At 44.6% G+C, this 20,247-nt stretch overlaps 1 protein-coding gene across 1 annotated transcript in view; it reads right to left on the bottom strand.

The window, feature by feature from the left end:
- COG6 (component of oligomeric golgi complex 6) overlaps positions 1 to 20,247 on the bottom strand; it is a 211,368-nt gene that overhangs the window by 71,255 nt on the left and 119,866 nt on the right. The window contains exons 9-11 of the mRNA XM_077484196.1: positions 14,508 to 14,636; positions 14,016 to 14,107; positions 4,526 to 4,590 (exon numbers count right to left, since the gene is read on the bottom strand). Of these exons, the coding sequence (XP_077340322.1) occupies positions 4,526 to 4,590; positions 14,016 to 14,107; positions 14,508 to 14,636 (286 nt within the window). The remainder of the gene's footprint in view (positions 1 to 4,525; positions 4,591 to 14,015; positions 14,108 to 14,507; positions 14,637 to 20,247) is intronic.

The following is a 20,247-nucleotide window of genomic DNA, read 5'->3' as shown; positions in this document are numbered from 1 at the left end:
TTGGTTATTGAAGACTGAAGGGTCAGTTTTAAGGTTAATAGCAGTTAATAGCAGGTGTTGGGTAAGCATTTCAAAAACTCCCAAAATTATTTCTTTACTCTCACAAATGTATACAAATTTATTTTGGACAAGTCTTTGCTATGTGTCTTTTGAATGTGGATAATCAGGTCTTGAAATCAAAGACACTTCTGATACCTGTAAAATTCCAATGAACCAATTATCAAATGCTTTTTAAATGCTACTCAAATGCTATTCAGGTCTTAAAAGAGAAGTGCAGGTTTTGAAAAGAAATTAACATACATACTCACCTTGGTGTATGCAGCATCGACCTGATACTGCATCTGTCCCGTCACCTCTACACTGAGAACTGAGTGATCAGAGATCACTTATCACTCAGTCTTCAATGAGCAGGGAGTCATGGTCAGCAGGTCTCTGCTCTGCCCCTTCAGCACTCACTGGAGTGTTGGGCTATAGAGGAAGCAGGAGCAGCAAGGCCAGGCTCTCAGTAGTGTGCTGTAAGGCTGAGCCAGCTGCCAGTCAGGCACCCGGTCGGAACCTGACATTAAAGTTAGGATACCCCCAGAATTTGAACCGGCTGAATGACGTTGGTTGACAAGGGGCTTTGGCCGGTTATCAGCTTAATACGGGTCATAGTAGTGCAAAACAAAGTGCAGTCCTGTGACCTACAGGAGAAGTAGGGCCAAAAGATCTTAGGCCCTACTTCTCCTTTAAGAAATATTTCAAAAGTGTCTAGTTGGGTTTCTGGGATTCTGGAGGTATCATCAAAGCTGAAATCAAGCCTTACCTTTAAACTGTAGCACAGACTCCAATCCTAAACTAAGAGAGTCCACTATAGTCACTGGAGGATATCTAGGATCATCTAGCTATTTCCTTCCCAGCCTGACCCCTTTTATTAATTGGATTTCAGTTCTTTCAATCATGGAGACTCAGCACCACACATGGGCAATACCTAGGGAAGTCTGCATTTAAATGCCTGCTTAGAAACACCAATACCTCCCGACTTTCATTCATCCATCAGGGCATTGACTAAATTCCTAAGAGCCAGCCCACAGCTTCTATTAGGGCTGAGAGGTATTGTGAGGTTTTCAGGAAGCAACTTATGTAAAACACCCCGCCAGCCCTCCCCCGTAGGACAACATGCCTGTATTGCATAAAAATGCACAGAGATTTATTGATGACATTACTGGGTCTAAAAAAAAAAAAGTGTTATTGTCATGTTAATGAGGGGAGGGAGGAACAAGAGACACCAAATATAAATACATTAAACTTCACCTTGGAATCAGCACATCACAAATGAATGTCAATGCTTGGAAAACATACTGGAAATTTGGCAAGCTCTGATTACAGCATTCATACCAAGCCCTGAAACTGCATGCTAGCACTTGGACTAGACTTGCTAGTTAATGTATAGACGACCTCTTCCTGCAGCCAGCGCTCTCTTCTTCTCCCTGACACTCCAGCTTGCGGGCGGTCCCTTGGTGTCCTCATATCCAATGCAGGGCGGTGAGCCCTGTGCTTTATGACAACAGAGTACCTGTGACCACTAGAAAACCCTTACAGAAGACAATAGCATAGTGTGGAGGAAGCCTGTGTGAGTGAGCAACCATTTAGGGCCCTTTCACACCAAACGCAGTTGGATACATTTTTAACTGCACTAAAACTGCATAGACAGCCCAAAATCAACGTAATTCTATGGGCATAGTTCACATCAATCCAGTGCAGTTCGGAGCCTGCTGCATTTTTCTTCACAGCAAATGCATGGAACGCACTACGAACATGCTTCAAACACACCCTACCACACCTCATTAAGCCAAAGAAAGTCAATCCCAAAACTGTACAGAAAAATGCACTGAAAATTCAGTGCAAAGCGCAGGCAAAATGCACTTCCAATGCATATAAACATGCAGTCAAAAACTCTCAGTTATGTGCCGTTTCTGGTGTGAATGGGCCCTTGATCTTTGCATGGGGAGCCCCGCTGCAAGGGGGATTTTTATCCCAGTTTTAATGTAATTAGAGTGGTAATATTATCAGTGTTCAATATTTATCTCAGTGCTAGCTTTTAAATCATACTTGAGCATGGCACGCAAGCTGACAACAGGGAGCACTTATCCAAATTATATGAAGTATGAAAAGCTTCTGCCTACCAGATCAAGCCCACAACAAAGCTAAAACCATTGGGTGTGTTCAAGCTACATTCTTTTAAATGAAAATTCCCACAGCAACGTAAACAATCCTATTTCTATACACAAAAACACAACCTTGAATGTGACTATGTTATCATACTTTAATTAAACTGGATTCGCAGAAATGACAGTTTGACCAACGATGATAGCATTAGAATGTGGCCTTCTGGTGTTTTCAAAGTAATAGCTTCAAAAACATTTTCGAAAAGAACAACTTTGTTTTCACTTGTCCCCTGGTCATCAATACTAAAATGATGGGAAAATACGTATGTTCTGTTTGCGATAGTGGTCTTAAACTATTACTGCATTAACATCTAAATAAAATACAAAATCTGCTTTCACTGCAGATAGGTGAAAAACTAGGCTATTACTTTTTGGGATAAACTATGATTTTATGGAATTCTCATCAATTCAGTCCAATGGATTTATGTGTTATTTTTTTTAACTACTTTTTATGAAAAAAAAAAAAAATTGGCATATTGCTTTCCTGTATTGTGGATGCCAGTATTGTTTCTTCAAACACATGCCCTTGTTTCATTGACAATATAGGTTTATCCACTATAGCAATGCATGGTATAAAAATTATCTGCAAAGTGCAGTCACCCAGAACAACCAATCAGATTTTAGTTTCCTGCAGGGATATCAAAAAAGATTAATTTTGATTCGTAGAACTATCCTAGTAACTGCACTTATAATAGCAATAGTAAACCTGCAAAATACTTTTTAGCAGAAAACAAATATCTGGAGATGCTATTTTATGCAGCCATATCACACCCACCCCTCCTGAAAGACTGAAGAGACTGCTCAAAGCAAGCCTGTGCCAAAAGCATGGAAACACAAGCTGTAGCCCCAATGGCAATGATTGGAAAGACGTACCTTGAAAATAACGTATGCAATTTTTTTTCTTTCTAGAACAGGGGTCTCCAAACTTTTTAAACAAAGGGTCAGTTTACAGTTCTTCAGACATTAAGAGGGCCAGACTGTGGCCATTGGGAGTAGAAAACACCCAGGGTCAAATATGCAAGTCAAGTCCTTTAGTTAAATAATGGTTCATAAAATACATAGCACCTGTGGCCAAGAGGAGGAGAAATAGTGTCCGATAATTTATATTGGTGGAAGAAATGGTGCCCTATCATTGGTGTGATCGGGAGGAATAGTGCAAAATCATTGGCAGTCCTCAAATTTTCCAATCGCCTACTTAAATTTTGTGAAGTAGAAATTGAGGCCTGATGAGCCTGGGCTGCCTGGGGCGTGAGGTGAGGTCAGCACTGCCGGCATTCGGGGTTGAATGGGAGCCATTTTCCCAGTGATCGTGGAGGGGAAGAGAGCGGAAAAACAGGTGGCTGGATAATCAGAGTGGGGACATCGCTGTAACAGCTTACATTTCAATTTCCGTGTGTTCCTGCCACTAGTCATCACATACAGCCCCGCCTCCTGGCCTGGGAACTTTGATATAGGTCACAAGTCCCGGGATTGAACGGGTGATCTCTCCATCAAAGTATCTGGGCCATGAGGCAGGGCTGTATGTGACAGTGAGTGCGGGGAACAAACAGCAGTTGAAATGTAAGCTGTTACAGCAATGTCCCCGCTCTCTGATAATACGACCGCCTGCTCTCCTCGCTCTTCCCCTGCACAGGTAGGCTGCATCGATGGACACAGGCGGGCGGGCAGGCTGCATCGATGGACGCAGGCGGGCGGGCAGGCTGCATCGATGGACGCAGGCGGGCGGGCAGGCTGCATCGATGGACGCAGGCGGGCGGGCGGGCAGGCTGCATCGATGGACACAGACAGGTTTGATGGGCACGGGCAGGCTGCCACATTTAGAAGTGGCAGAAGTGGGTGTAAAATGACAATCATTCTCCTTAGATCTTGTGCCTATACACTTCTCCTGGCTCCAAAGTGCCTTCCAAGGTGATATGACCTACAGGCAGCACTTGGGAGTGACCTTGCAGGTTGAGATAAGATATTAAGGTGGCCCATGCCATTCTTCTTGCTATCCCTTTCAATAGTACCCGTGTATAGGGGTGGCTGTAAACTCATTATTGTTCCCTCTCACATGACAACTGTCTAGTAATCCCTGGACAGCAACTGTGAAAGCTAAGTGCAAATTCAGCTTTACATTCAGAAGCTGGAATTGCAATCCTGTATACAAATGCCTATCCAGATGTAATAACGCCCTGCTTTTCCCAATAGGAGAAATGCAATGTGTCCACTTTTGTTCAATTGTGTCACTGGGCACACTGTATATTACTGCATTTATATATATATTTTTAAGAAAAACATAATTGAGGTTTGTAAAAGGCGATTCAGCAATTATTCACCTTCAGTGGTCTGCAGACACCCTCAGTGATATGTCCGACTACTTCCTGGATATTATTTTCAACTCCTGCAATAAATGAGACAGTCATTAAAAATCCTACTGGCCAATCGGCTCAAAACACACAGCTAAATACGCAACTAAAACACAAACAGAGAAATGGTTTGAAAACCCCATACGCTCCAGATATACACTGTATATGGTTGCCAAATGCCGCTGCCAGCAGAAAGAAAAGCTGGGATAGGACAGGGAGACAAAACTACAGGCATGCTTGCTGTCTCATCACCTTTAGTTAAAAAAGAACATTTAAATTATAAGTAGGAGTAAAACAAGTGACATGGTAGTTTACATTTCTTCCGTATCTGTAATGTAAAGGCTACAGATGTCAGAAAGTGACAGTTTAGGGAGGAAGAACCTTTGTCATTATTAGACCATATCAAAGAGATGTGCTGGAAACAATTGGCCTGGTTCTAGCTCTGTTCAACGATTTGGGGCATAGTGGTGTGTCAAAGATGTGTAGCATGATAGTATTTAAAGTGGTTGTAAAGGTAAATTATTATTTTTCTTTTTTGTTACCTTAATGCCATTATATGCATTGGCTCCTGCTGCTGTCATTTAAAACCTCTGAACAGAGAGCAGGCAGGGGATGGGGCTGAGCCGGGCTGTGTGTGTGAATAGATGCAAACAGCCTAGCACAAGTGACCCCATAGAAAGCGGCTTGCTATGGTGGCACTTAGCAGGGGGGAGGAGCCAAGAGTGCTGGTGGGGGACCCCAGAAGAGAAGGATTGGGGTGCTCTGTGCAAAAACGATTGTATGGAGCAGGCAAGCATGATATTGTCATTCTGTGAAGAAGTATTGATGACGAAACCAGTTGGGAGTGATGCCAGACACCGGAAAAGTGATGCGGTTAATAAATATATGATTTTATAAGAATTTACTGAACTATGGTCTTTGCATGATATTTTTTGCATGGGAGCCCTGGAGAGATGCTGGAGTGAAGAAGGGGAACTGTTGGAAGTGGATGATTTTTGTGGAAAGTGATTTAGGGAGCACCGATCTGGTAAGGTGCATGGAGGAATGCTATTACACATTTGCATGTGGTGGATTTGGATCACATAACCACCTTCCGTCTGCTCTATAGGCAAATGACGGCTACAGTGTGGACTATAAAACATTCCCGGGAGGGCGTCTATTGATGTCCTCCCTTGATTGCGCTTCCCGCGTGCGCCCCCTGTAGCAAGCATTGACAGGGATCTGTGACTGTTCTGTCCTTTGGGGTAAAGAGCCAATTACAGCGTCTCTTCACCATGTGACCAGCTGTGACCAGCTGTGTCTAATCACAGCTAATCACAGTGTAAACAGGATTTGCCAGTTATCAGCAAACCTCTCCCCACACTGACAGCGCGTGAGGAGAGAAGAGCCCGTGAACGGCAAACCCACACAGGGGACATCTACACTGATCATCTGTGTCCTGATTATCAGTGCAGCCCCAACAGTGCGTATCAATGCTGCCAGTCAGGGGACATCAGTGCAGTCTCATCAGTGACCAGCAGTGCAGCCATATTAATGCCCAACAGTGCCTCATCAGTGCCCATCAGTAAAGGAGAAAAATGACTTATTTAGAAAATTTATAACAGAAACGAAGAAAAACTTTTTTTATGTTTAAAATTTTCGGTCTTTTTTTGTTTGTTTAGCAAAAAATAAAAAAGGTAAATATTTTGTTTGGGTACAGTGTTGCAATTGTCATTTAAAGGAAGGGGGTGAAAGGGCCCAGAAGGCAAGTGGCTATGCACTATTTTGGCGAAATGGAAATGTGAGTGGTTTGAAGTTTATTTCTAGGTGTTGTGTATAAGCAATAAGGAACAACGGGAGTTTGGAGTGTCTGAACCGAGGTGATTCACTTGGTGGAATTTTTCTATGGGTATTAATGCACAGCTAACATATAATAGAGGTGAGAGGCTATCTGAATATAATTTTTGGAAAACAATATTGCACCGTATTGGTATTTTTATTTTTGGAAAAACCAGATGGATATTTATGCCAGTTGGCTATTGAAGTATGGAGGCACAGAGTTGAAGAGAATCTGATAGCTATTGATTAGACATACACCAAGTATATGACATGTAGAGGGTTTATAAAGAAGAACACTGGAGAACAAATACACACATGGTTATTGACACAAAATTGTATTGATATAGTGAGCAGATAGGATATGATTTGAGGCATGGTAGGTACACTAGATTATATTTCTTTTTTTGAGATAACTGTAAAGGAAGATTGGATTCAGAGAAAGGATAAAGAGAGGAATAACAGGAAGAAGTTAATGGACAAATGACGCCTGATCTTCAGTTATACAGAGACATTATTGAACTAGTTATCTTGGAGTTTGAGAGTGCTGGTCACTTTTATTATTTATGGGTATTGCAGAGTATTGGCGGGTATTGCAGAGTATTGGCGGGTACTGGGTATTGGCGAGTATTGCAAAGTATTGGCAGGGTATTGGGTATTGCAGAGTATTGGCATGTATTGCAGAGTATTTGCAGGGTATTGCAGAGTATTGAGTAATGCAGAGTATTCTCAGGGTATGGCAGAGTATTGGCAGGGTATTGCAGAGTATTGGCAGGGTATGACAGGGTATTGCAGAGTATTGGCAGGGAACTAAGGGGTTAAATTTCAGTGAGCAGCGATGTGGGCACTGCAGATGCAGCCCACAGCGCTGCTGACACTGATTTCTTCCCCCTCCACCATACCGATCAGTACAGAGAGGGGGAGGGAGGAACCGGCGTCATAACATGACGCCGGTTTGTTTACAAGTGATCGCTCCGTCATTTGTCGGAGCGATCACGTGGTAAACGGCCGCAATGAGCGGGGGCGTTTACCGTAATCTGCCGGGTCCTGTGGACCCGGCAGTCACGGATGCTCTCGAGTGCATGCCCCAGTTAATCGGCTATGGGCCGGTTGTTAAGTGGTTAATGTGCAATGAAGGAGAAGACTATAGGGCTTGGTGTGCTTTACAAAATTGGCCTTTTAGACCAAAATGTTGTAGAGCAGACAAATAGGATTTTTGTACTCACCGTAAAAACCTTTTCTCTGAAGTACATTGATGGACACAGCTCCTTTAAATCTTGACCATAGGGTTATCACACCACCTTCAGGAGAGGACTAGGCAGAACATGTAACATGTGTAAAAACAGCAAGACTGCATAGGTCCGCTCAGGGGGTGGTCCCTCTGGCTATAACCCTTCAGCCTGCTTCCTGCAGCTCAGTACGTCAACAAGCAGTACAACGTAAAATAGGAGCGGTGGGTGCTGTGTCCGTCAATGAACTTCAGAGAAAAGGATTTTTACGGCGAGTACAAAAATCCTATTTTTTCTTTCGTTCTTTGACGGACACATCTCCTTTAAATCTTGACCGTAGGGCTGTCCCCAAGCAGTGTCAAAATGAGGGGTGGAAACAGCAACAAATAACTTCACCCACAACCAGGAATGCCTCAACGGAGGAGTTGCCATCTGAAACGGTCGCACCAGAACTTGCGACCAACATATGCATCAAAAATGTGTTTACAACAAAAACGTAACTCTCTAAAAAAGAAAAGAGTAAATTGCAACGTTGCACAGCCACCTGCAAAACTTTGCGGCCAAAGCAAGCACCCGAAGATGCGCTTACATCCACTTTGTAGAATTTTGTGAAAGTGTGAACGGACAACCAAGTCGACGTCTTACACACCTGGGAGACAGGCGCTTGATGTAATAGTCACTAAAAAGACAACTTTCTGGGAAAGCGTCAACAAGGGAATCTCCTTGATGTTCTCAAATGGTGGTTTCTGAGGCGCCGATAGCACCAGGTTCAGATCCCATGGAGGTAGGGGTGGTCGAACCGGAGGGACTACATGCTGAACCCCTTCTACAAATGTGCTTACCAATGAGTGAAACACCAAGGGGTGTTGGAAAAAGACAGCCAAGGCTAGGCTATCTGTCCCTTGATGGTGCTTAAAGTGGTTGTAAACCCTTACAAACCACTTTGACCTACAGGTAAGCCTAGATTAAGGCTTACCTGTAGGTCCAAGCAATATCTCCTAAACCTATATGGTTTAGGAGATATTTGCCCGAAAACGGGCACCGCTGTCTACGGCGCATGCGCCGTAGACAGCGGCGCGCAGGCGCACTGAACGCGGCAGTTCCAAGAATGGAGCTGCCGTATTTGTCGACTCCCGTGAGCATGCGCGGGAGTGACGTCATCGCGGCTTCGCCGAATGACAGCGGCGGAGCTGCGAGACGCCACCAGCAAGATGGATGCGGCGGACTACAGGGGACAGCGCGACTTCGCTGGCTCCTGTGTCAGGTAAGTGACACATAATGGGCTACTATGCGATGCATAGTAGTCCATTATGCTTTGCCTTTGCAGGGAAAAAAAGAGGAAGTAAACTCATCAGGGTTTACTTCCTCTTTAAGGCAAGTTTCTGATCCACTCCTCGCTGTAAAAACAGCAGGATTCTGGAAAACGAATAAGTGCGCGGACGCCACCCCATCTCCTCCCATATGGAGATGTAGGCCTTCCACGTCCGATGATAAATCTTTAGTGCCCTCAGCATAGTGGAAATTACTGAGTCCAACAGACCTCTGCCCTTTAGTACCTGGTTTTCAGCCATGCCGTTAAAACCAGCGACGTTAAAGCAAAATGGAGTATCGGACTTTGCGGTAGGAGGTCTTCTCGCATCGGCAAAAGCCAAAGAGCATCCGCCACTAGGCGTACTAGGTCGGCGTACCAGGGATGCCGTGGCCAATCTGGGGCAATCAATATTACTGGAATACCCTTGGCCTCCACTCTGTGTAGCAGACGTGGTAACAGTTTGAGCAGGGGAAAGGCATAAATCAGCCGATACTGCCCCCAAGGAGACACCAACGCGTCTAACGCGTCCGCCCAGGGATCTCTTGTCCTGGACACAAACCTCTGCACCTTTCGATTGAGCCGAGAGGCCAAGAGATCCACATCTGGTGTGCCCCACCCCAGGCAGAGAAGCCTGAATACCAGAGGCAATGACCATTCTCCTGGGTCCAGCATCTGGCGACTTAAGTAGTCGGCCTGCCAGTTTTCCGGGATGTAAATGGCCGACAGGGAAGGCACGTGGCGCTCTGCCCACTGAAGGATGCGACCTCCTGTGCTGCAGCTGAGCACCTTGTTCCTCCTTGCTGGCTGACATATTCCACCTCCGTGGCATTGTCCGACTGGATCCTGATTGGACGCCCCTGTAGCCTTGTTGACCATGTGGAGAGGCATAGCCTGATTGCCCGAAGTTCAAGCATATTGATCGGCAGCTGGGATTCTTCCCACGACCAAAGGCCCTGGTCGACTGTACCCCCAGCACTCCACCCCAACCGGTCAGGCTGGCGTCTGTTGTGATCACCATCCAATGGAGAGCAACGAGCGATCTCCCGGGCCGAAGGGCCGGAGACCTCAGCTACCAGAAAAGAGAATCCTTGACTAACTGCCTCACCCAAATCTGACGATCCAGGGATAACGGAGATTTGTCCCATTTGGACAGGATCTCCTTCTGCAAGACTCAAGTGTGAAACAGGGCGTATGGTACCGCCTCAAAGGAGGCTACCATGAGGCCCAGATATCGCATGCAGAAGCGCAGCGACAAGCACTTGCGGTTCATCAACAACTTCACTGAGGCTCGGAGAGCCTGCAGCTTGTCTGAAGGGAGAAAAACTCTCACTTCCATGGAGTCCAGCAATAAGCCCAGGTACTCCAGGCGTTGAGTTGGCGCAAGCACCGGCTTTTTTAGGTTCAACACCCAACCAAACTCCTGTAGAGTTTGCATGGTGATCGCCAGATCCTCCCTTAATTCTGAGGCGGAAGCTGCTCTCAGAAGGAGATAGTCTAGGTAACCCACGATTGAGATCCCACATTGCCTTAATAGCACCAGAATTGGAGCTAACACTTTGGTAAAGACTCGGGGTGCTGACACCAGGCCAAAAGAGAGAGCTACAAATTGGCAGTGCTCTTCCCCAACTGCAAATCGCAGAAACTTCTAATGACTGAGGCATATGGGTATATGCAAGTACGCGTCCTGGATATCCAGAGACGCCAGGAAGTCCCCCTGATTGAGCGCAGTGACCACAGAGTGAACTGATTCCATTCTGAACCTCTGTACTTTCAGAAAGCAGATGAGGGCTAAAGTGGTTGTAAACCAGGATTGGACGTACCCCTTCCTTTTTGGGGACTACAAACAGATTGGAGTAGAATTCCTGAAACCTTTCCAGCTTTGGAACAGGCACTATCACCCTGCGTATGAGCAGGTCCTTTACTGCCCCTAACAGGGCTTCCCGGCGATCTGGGAGTAAAGGTATGCTGGAGGGAAAAAAATCTGTTTGGTGGACAAGAAAGAAACTATCTTGTAGCCCAATGAAACCAGTTCACAGACCCATCGGTTAGACAGCAGTGAGGTCCACAGAGCTGCAAACTCCTGAAGGCGACACCCCACCACTTTTTGCTCGCAGGCTTGTTTGGCTTGCGAAACCAAGGATGCTTTTGTTCTTCAGCAGACGCCCTGTCGGACTGGGAGCGCTTACCCGTCGTCCCGGGCGGGCAAAAAAGCTGTTTCTGAGCGGAAAAGGAGGGCTCTTGCCTACATCGTGGCTCCTTACCCTTCCTGGACTGTGGAAGTAACGTGCTCTTCCCACCTGTAACATTCCTAATAATGTCGTCCAGCCAAGCTCCAAATAGCCTCTCACCAAGGAAGGGCTTTTTTAGAAGCCTGGTCCGCAGACCAGCACTTTAGCCAAATCAGGTGCTGTAGCACCACTGCTGATACCGATGCTCTAGAGAGCAGAGGGACTGTATCCAGGGCCACATCACAGATGTACTTAAGGCCATGCACTAACTGGTCTACGCAGACGGTGCAATAACTTGCATGGACTGGGCCACTGCCTCGGCTCTCCTGTCGGTAGGGTCCTTGAATGCAGGAGTCCCTTCTACCGGAATCGTGGTTACTTTATTTAACCTGGGTACCGGGGGGTCAACGACCAGACGAGCCACCCATTTTTTAAGGAGGCTCTCCTCAAAGGGGTAACGCACCACCATTCTCCTTGGGACTGAAAAGGCCCGTTGCGGGCTTCCCCATTCCTTGTAGATGAACTTATCAGAATAAGTCAAATACGGGAACACCCTAGGTGCACGGGTCGGTTTACCGGACCCAAAAGGGACCGACACCTCAGCAGAAGATCCTGCTGCATCCTGTATCTTCCGGGTATCCCGCACAGCAGTGATAAGTGCTCCTACTAGCGCTTTTTCCTGCGCTGACCGAGACACAGAATCATCCTCACTGTCCGAACAGTTCTGGTCTGCATCCTCTGACATGTTAGAACAGGAGGCGCCAGTCACCGCGGGGCCCCAAGTCAGAATAAGAGCTTTCCCCAGAGGACGGGGGGCAGGGGATGTTTTTTACTCCCCTTGCGCCCACACGCCGCCTCCACCCTGGCAACTAATGTTTCTAGGACTGCTGACAAAGCGTTCATAGGCACTGCATTGTTTGCAGGAGAGCCAGTTGCAATTACAGGCATATCTGGGGAATAAGCGCCAGCTTCTGACGCCATGCTGACCCACCTTGCCTGCCACACTTGGAGACCTAGGGCAAGGTATACAATCCCACCCTCCTAGCTGCTCACAGACTGAGGGGCCCAACCGCAGGACTTACCACCCTGACAGAGTGCTGTGCTGCCACTGACCGCTGTGTTCTGTGTCCAGTCACAGGTGCCCAGAGTGAAAAAACGAGCCAGCACTGGAGGTAAAACTGCGCTGAGACTACAAGAAAATGGCCGCCAGACCTCTAGAAAATGGCCAACTGCCATGCTCTGCAGAGAAACTACAGGAAAATGGCAGCGGCCGCCGGAAAATGGCGCCAGCAACATTCTGAGGAAACATTTTACACAGGCACCTCACACACACAGAGAAAAGGGGCAGAAAGACAACGAACAGACCCAAACAGCCAGCACAGCCCCTGCCAAGGTAAAGAGCCCCCCCGGCCCAGGTAAATACACCGCACCTCATGCCCAGTCATGCAGCATTCCCCGCAGGGGGAGGAGGGAAAAAGGCATAGGAAGAGAGGAAAGGGAGAGTAAGAGACCCCCTAATTGACCTTTTAGGGAATGCCCAGCTGCTCTATCCTGCCGGGGCAGGGAGAGCTGTACTTACCCATCTGGTCGGAATAGCTGGATGCATTCCCTCACAGACCCATCACCTGAGCAGTACAGGGTGGCTGCTGGCCACGGCAAACTGTGACACAGACAACAGTAGCCCGGTCACATGTGTGCCCCAGAGCATATAACTCACCGGCACCCCTGGAGCAGAAGGGGCATGTCGTGGCCAAACCCAACGCGTAGCTAAGGCCTGCTCACGCTCGATGGCCAGGCTGTGGAGACTACAAGGATGTACATTATCCAGCCTTTCACCCAGCTGGCTGTTGATAGAAGCTCACAGGATCAAAATCTTGTGGAAAAAAATCAAAAATCCCCAGGACCAATGGTCCCTTCAGGGAGCCTAAGCCCTTCTTCACTAGGCAGAAAAAAACTGAGCTGCAGGAAGCAAGGAAGCAGGCTGAGGGGTTATAGCCAGAGGGAACGCTCCCTGGGAGGAGCTATGCAGTCTTGCTGTTTTTACATGTGTTACATGTTCTGCCTAGTCCTCTCCTGAAGGTGGCGTGATAACCCTATGGTCAAGATTTAAAGGAGCTGTGTCCGTCAATGAATGAAAGAGAAACATATATGGCCATCTAAGCCTGTCAAAGGCTTTGAGAGAATCTAGACACAGTAACAGGGAGGGGGTGGCATGTTTGTTTATCACATTATCAGATTTATGGTTCTGCCTGGCATTACCACACGCCTGTCAGGCTAACAAAAAATCGATCTTGATCTTTATTATTAAGTCTAGGCAGTATTTGAGAGAGTCTGTTAGTCAAAATCTGTGTAAATATGTAGTTGGAATTGAGTAATGCTAAAGGCCTATAGTTATCTGGGTGTGTGGTGTTTTTGCCAGATTTAGGTGTTACTTTTATATAAGAATGAAGGAACTGGGCATGGAGTATTTTCCTTTTTAAACACAGAATTATAAAACCAAAAGAGGTGCCAAAATGGGTAGAAAAAGTTTATAATATGAGTAGGGGCCAGGAGATTTATGGTGAGGTATACCTTTTATACTGGCTCTAGGTTCATTGAGTCAAACCTATGACCTTTACAATATGAAAAAAAAACTAACCACTTCGGTAGGGTCACCCATGCTATGAGGGTCACTGGTAATTCAGAAAAAAGGGTAACTAGCTCCCCAATATTTCCCTTCATTTTTTGTCCCAGATATACCTTTTTGTCCCGGGGCAACAATCATCAGGACAACAGATAAGAGGAAATATTCCAATAGGGAACACAGACAGCAAGTTTGATCTGGCACTCTACTCAAAACGACAGAAAAAAAAGGATTTAAGTATTTTCAGCCTCACCTTGGATGTTGACTTGCTTCAGAAGAGATTCCAAGTGCTCTTTCTCTGACGCAGTAGCCTGGTGAAGCCACGCCAACATATCTCCAACATACCTTTTTTTAAATAGAGGAAAAAATAGTTACCATCTTTACATCAAACATACAAGATGTGACATAGATCTTGCTATTTTGACACATGCAATAATTTTGTGCAATGTTTTATGGTAATATTCACTACTCATGTACCTTACACCTGCTCAACAGTGCTGCTGGCTTGTCTTCTACCCATCAACCAGCTATTCCTCTCTCTTTGTCTCACCCTTACTTAACAGCCCCTTTCACAGAATTGGTGTGCTATAGATAATGTGTGTTTTTGGAGGAGAAGGGCGAAGCTTCCGAGTATTTGAAGGTGGGCTTGCTCTGAGATTTTCAGAAAGCTAGTAGGTATTGCATCACATCATGATTTGAATGCAGGTATACAAGTTTGTTGATAGTAACGATATTCTTCAAATACCTCAATGGATCATGAGAATGCATCTCAATAGGTCTGGGGGTTCCACCAGGCCCACCTCTGGTGAGTGCATCAATAAACCCACGCACCACGGCACTCCTTCTTGCTGTTCCAAATTCATCCAATGTGTATCTGCCAACAAGATAAAATGTTGAAGGGTTAGTCAAAATGTCCTTCAAACACTTCTCAACTACCCACAGTATACAAGTCTTGAACAAACCCACATCTCTCCGATAGTATGAAAGTATACAGAACTATGTCACTGCTATATACAGCTGCTGTTTTAAGGGGATGCTGAGCATGTTCATACTAGAAAGATTAGGTCCAAGTGTAAGCACTAGGGACATATGAGCATAGTAACAGGTCATGTGATAACAGTGACAGCTTGTAATAAAAAAAAAAGCTTCTAAATAAAATCTGTTTATATTTAAGTATCTAGTACTTCTCATTCTGCCAGATCAGTTTTATGTTAGTAAAAGAGAAATATCCAAAATCTGAAATCTGGTGTGTAAATCTTTTATACCTAACAAAACTACACTGTCACCTTGCCCATTTAGGGCAAAGTGGCAAGGTTTATATAAAGCCCACCCCCTGACCATTTTATTCTTACCTCGCCAGCACTGCCCTCTTCTTCTTTGGCCACCACTGCAGATTACCCAATGCTTCTGAGTGTGGAGGAGCATGTGGCCTCCTCTTATGATGCAGTTTTACATGACAGTGGGGTTGAGGTCACTGTTCCCTACAAGCTCCAGAGCTGGGCATTTTAGAGCACCGGAGAGAGGAGTATAAAGCAGCTGGGGATAGGTTTTCCACAGACACAGTCACTTTGCCCTGAAGGGGCAGGATGGCAGTGTTGGTTTAATGCACCTTAAATAAGTCTAGAAATTAATAATGTCTTAACCAAATCACAATTAGTGTTTTTAATGTAAATGTTTTTTTTTACCTTAATGTATTCACTGCAAAAAAACACTGTGCCCATCTGCTGCAGCTCTTTTTCATGCTTCCTCTCTTCACTGGAGTCTCTGAGAACAGCCATTGTCTCCAGCTGCTGTCTGTCAAATCCAGAGAGGAGAGAGCTGGAATCCAGTGAGGAGGGAGTGCACTGTATGTGTCTGTCTATGGACGCACACAGCCTGGCTCAGTAGTGTGACTGCACAAGTGACTCCTCATCGCACCACTTTGAGGGGGTACTCTGAGAAGAGAGGGGATAGAGAGCACTTGTGGGGGACTCCAGAAGAGGGAGAAGCTTCCTCCCGTTTAAACCCTGCCCTCACAAAAACTGGAGTTGGACTTACTAGTCTATTTCCAGTAGTCTTCCAGAACAGCAAAGTGTCAGAAAAGAGCAAGTTGCACAAGCAAATGCTTGCATAAAATTTGAGCCAGAGGATCCAGCAAGAAGAATTAATAAAATCTTATCAGATTCAGCCAAGGCTTCAGGGAAAAAAACCTACAGCAGCATAAGAAAATATTCAGATAATTGTTCCCTAGATGCACTCAAAGTCAAAAGGGACCGTACCTGAATAAGCCAGAATTCCAAATTTCTACACAGGTAGCGCCCAAGGCAAGTTTTAATTTGGCCATCACAGAATCCCATGTCAGCTTCAGAAGGACATCTGCCTTCTTATCCATGACATCCTTGGGGACACCCATAGCTTTGAACATTGGATCCACTTTCTTTCAAACTTTTGAGAGGAGAACATTCAAGTCTGGGTGCTTGTTCCAGACTAAAGCTGGCCATACACAAATCAAATTTTCGATCAGAGTGTGGCCATATTTGGAAAATCTTCCTCGATCAGCAGGGGAGCTAAATCCTCTATTCACCTATGTGGCTATAGAATGCATGAAGGTAAAAAACCTTGAGCATTTTATCTACACATTTTCTTGGGTGGATTGCCTTTAGGATTCTTGAGGGTTTTGGCCTGCAAGAATGAGCACTGTACCATCAGAATGCACACAAGCTGTCCTGGAAGATGACTGGGGGATTTACAGAACTGCCATGTTCTACTGGGTTAAACTGCTCTGTATCATAATTATCAAAAACTTAAAGTAGAACTCTTGTCTCCCATTAAAAGAATATCTGTACTCTGTACTTACAGTTTTCTCTTGGGCCCACTGCAAAGTTCCACAAATACCCATTGAGCCTGCCAATGAGGTCCACCTAATGCAGCTTCCTGATGTGGCAACAATGCTGCACTGCTATATTGGGATGAAAAAATGTTGCAGGGGATGTCCGTATCAGCATTGTCACTGCCAATTAATAAGCTTGTAGTTTGTCAATCAGAGCCTGTCCTGTCCACTGCTTTCTGCATTAGCATCACTGCCTCTGTTACTGAAATCTTCCCACTGTGAGCTGCAGTGCCTAGGAGGTAGAGCATGTGGGACACATATAAAAGGAGGCTTTGGCTCATTCGGGGGATGTAAAGGAAGTGATCTTTTTTTGTTTCCTTTGCAAGGCCTGTGCATGAATGGTAACTGGATTTGGTACTTGTTTAGATTGATATACAACAGCCCTAAGTTGTACTTTATTCTAGTTTAGGAGTCCTTAAATAAGCCTTAGTTTTCTTCTTTCCCTCCCATTATTTTAACCTGGTAATCCTGAAAATAACACTTTCTGTCCATGTGTCCCTACGGTCACTCCTTCACTGTATTTATGTAGGCAGCCATGGTTGTCACCCAGGCTGCAATTCAAACATGTCGGCCTTTTTTTCATCACCAAGGAGGAGATGCAAGGGGTTTATGGGATTATTGGCTTGCACAAGAAAGATACATTGATTGTAAAGTATTTTTTTTAAAATAACAAACATGTTATACTTACCTGATTTGTACAGTGGATTTGTGTAGGGTATCCTGAATCCTCTTATTCTCAGGTCCCGCTTCTCTGCTTGGGGCCTCTCCCTCCCATCGGATGCCCCCACAGCATGCAGCTTGCTATGGGAGACACCCAAGCCGAGCTATAGCTCCGTCTGTCTATTCAGACATGGAGCTGAGGTTAGGCTCCACCCCCTCTCTCCGGACTGGCTAATTGACTTTGATTGACAGCAGCGGGGGCCAATGGCATGGCTGCTGTGTCTAAGCCAAGGGACTCTTGGACATTGCTAGATACAGCGTGGTCTCAGGTAAGTATAGGGTGGCGGCTGCACACACACAAGGCTTTTACCTTAATGCATAGAATGGCTTTACAACCCTTTAAGTTTGTATTTTGCTTCCAGTTCAAGTCACAGAACGTGACAAGGGCACTGAATTTCTGGTGAGATCACCAGGTATTTTTGGTACTTCAAAAAAAATTAAATAAAAAGCTCTAAAAAGAGAAGAAGAATAAAGCAGCCAGGACTAATAACCTGCAGCATATTAAACACTTGCCGACTAGGCCATAGACAAAAATCACATCCTGGCATGCAAGTGATATACCAGGGTTATGGCTGCAGCAATATGCCATAGCCCTGGTATTGTTTTTTTTTTTTTTTCAGCCGGCGATTCTCTACAAGATAAAAGTGATCCAAGTGACCAATTTACCAACTTGACCGATAGGTGAAGCCCGGGACCCATCCAGAGCTGCCGGTGGCTTGCAATAGAGATGAGTGAAAGCAAGATAGCCTCCGCTCATCTCTATGGCCTTGGAGGACCAGAGGGACGTCATGGTTCTTCTGGTTCCTCCGGCACTTAAACAAGGCTTTTTCTGGAGGGGAATAGCGGTGCTGGTATGAGAGTGTGTATTTTGTTTGCAATTGCTTATGGATACCCTGTATTGTCTCATATCCTTATTCGGCTCTGTGTAATTCCCATGACCTATATTATTTTGTGGATGTTATGTATAATATTTTTCTATTTTTGTAATAATTCTGTTTAAATGTTTATGCAAAATCTTAAATAAACATCTCATAAAAAAAAAAAAAAAAAAAGAATACACCAGTACACACTGCTGGCCGCGGTAACAGCATCATTTACATAGCTTTTCCTTCCTTTGACTGGTACTCTTTATGATGAAATGCTGAAAGCGCTTATATATCAAGTGCACTGGTGTTTCTTTTTTTTCTCCAACTTGAGCTTACATTTAGATACACTGGATTTATTTTCTGTACAAATCAACACTATTTATAGTTTGAAAATGAATAAACCAAAAACAAAAAGTACATTAAAAATGGCCTTGGAACAAAAATGATAGCTTTTAGCAAGATCTCTGCAATTTCATTGACTATAAAAGGTTGTAAGGTAAGGTGTTACACTAATTTTACAAATTTCAGCTGTTCTTTATGCGTGGAGCAGAATGACAATAAAAACAGATTTTTTCAATCGCTGTGTTTTAAAAGTCGAAGAGGGAGCAATGACAGTAAATCCATTTGTGCTTTCATCCCATAACAAGGACAGGCCAAATTACTCACATCATCTCGCTAGTAATTCCACCACTTATCTATCCATTGTGAAGTACCTTTATAAAACAAGAAAATTTACCAAACATGAACCCCAGTTTATAAGCGTTATCACAATTATAGGTTCTCAAACCACTTTTGACATAGGTGATACATTTTAAAAGGGCCAAAATTATGGTTTCAAATGAAAGATGGGAATCATGGAGTCACCATTTAGTCACCTGGATCAAAGAACGTACTTGTTAGTTCATGAATAGTTGACACAATACAATGTTGGATGCCACCAAAAGTTTTGGGGGCATCTTACATTCAGTAATTCCTTGACTGTGCAGACATATAAAAAAAAAATCATATACTAAGTGTACTGTGAAATTATGGTTAAGTGGCTTAATTTACTAAACGATTCAAGTACAAGATTCAACAAAAACAATTATATATATATATATATATATATATATATATATCTGAACAATAAAGACGTATTCTTTCAAGTGACCCTGTCACCAAACTGAAAGCACCCTTAAAAACACATCATCTCAGGCGTTTAGGTGATGGTACCAATATTACAATTATTTGCTTCTATCAACCAAATACTCTTTTTTGCAATAGTTGTCTATAACAAAAAATGTATACGGTCCTTTAACCACTTGCTGACCAGCCGGCTGGGCAAAACAACCGCATGTAACGTCACTTCCCCTGGTGGCCACTAGGGGGCGCGCTCAAGCCCCCGGGAGTGCCTGGCGGTCTCTATTACTCCCGAGCTCCCGCGATCGCTGCTGAGACACGGAAGAACCTGGAACTGTGTGTGTAAACACAGTTTCCAGTTCTCCCAAGGGGAAAAGTGACAGATCAGCTGTTCATATATAGTATGAACAGCGATCTGTTATCTTCCCTGCAGAGTCCCCATCCCCCTTCAGTTAGAACTCACACTAGGACACATTACCCCTTCATTGCCCCTAGTGGTTAACCCCTTCACTGCCAGTGATATTTTTACAGTAATCAATACATTTTTAATCACACTGATTGCTGTAAAAATGCCAATGGTCCCAAAAACGTGTCAAAATTGGCGACGTGTCCGCCATAATGTCGCAGTGACGATAAAAATCGCTGATCACCACCATTCCTAGTAAAAAAAAAAATTCATAATAGAAATGCTATAAATCTATCCCCTATTTTGTAGCCGCTATAACTTTTGCGCGAAGCAATCAATATACGCTTATTGTAAATTGTTTTACCAATAATATGTAGAAGAACACATATTGGTCTAAACTGAGGAAAAAAAGTGTTTTTTTTTTTAAATATATTTTTGGGGGATATTTATTATAGAAAAAAGTAAAAGAATTTTTTATTTTTTTTCAAAATTGTTGCTCTTTTTT

The sequence above is a fragment of the Lithobates pipiens genome, unplaced genomic scaffold (genome assembly GCF_037356315.1).
Source record: "Lithobates pipiens isolate NorthernLeopardFrog02 unplaced genomic scaffold, aLitPip1_a1.2 Scaffold_16, whole genome shotgun sequence".
In the NCBI taxonomy this organism is placed as follows: Eukaryota; Metazoa; Chordata; class Amphibia; order Anura; family Ranidae; genus Lithobates; species Lithobates pipiens.
This window is presented reverse-complemented; position numbering and strand designations above follow the sequence as displayed.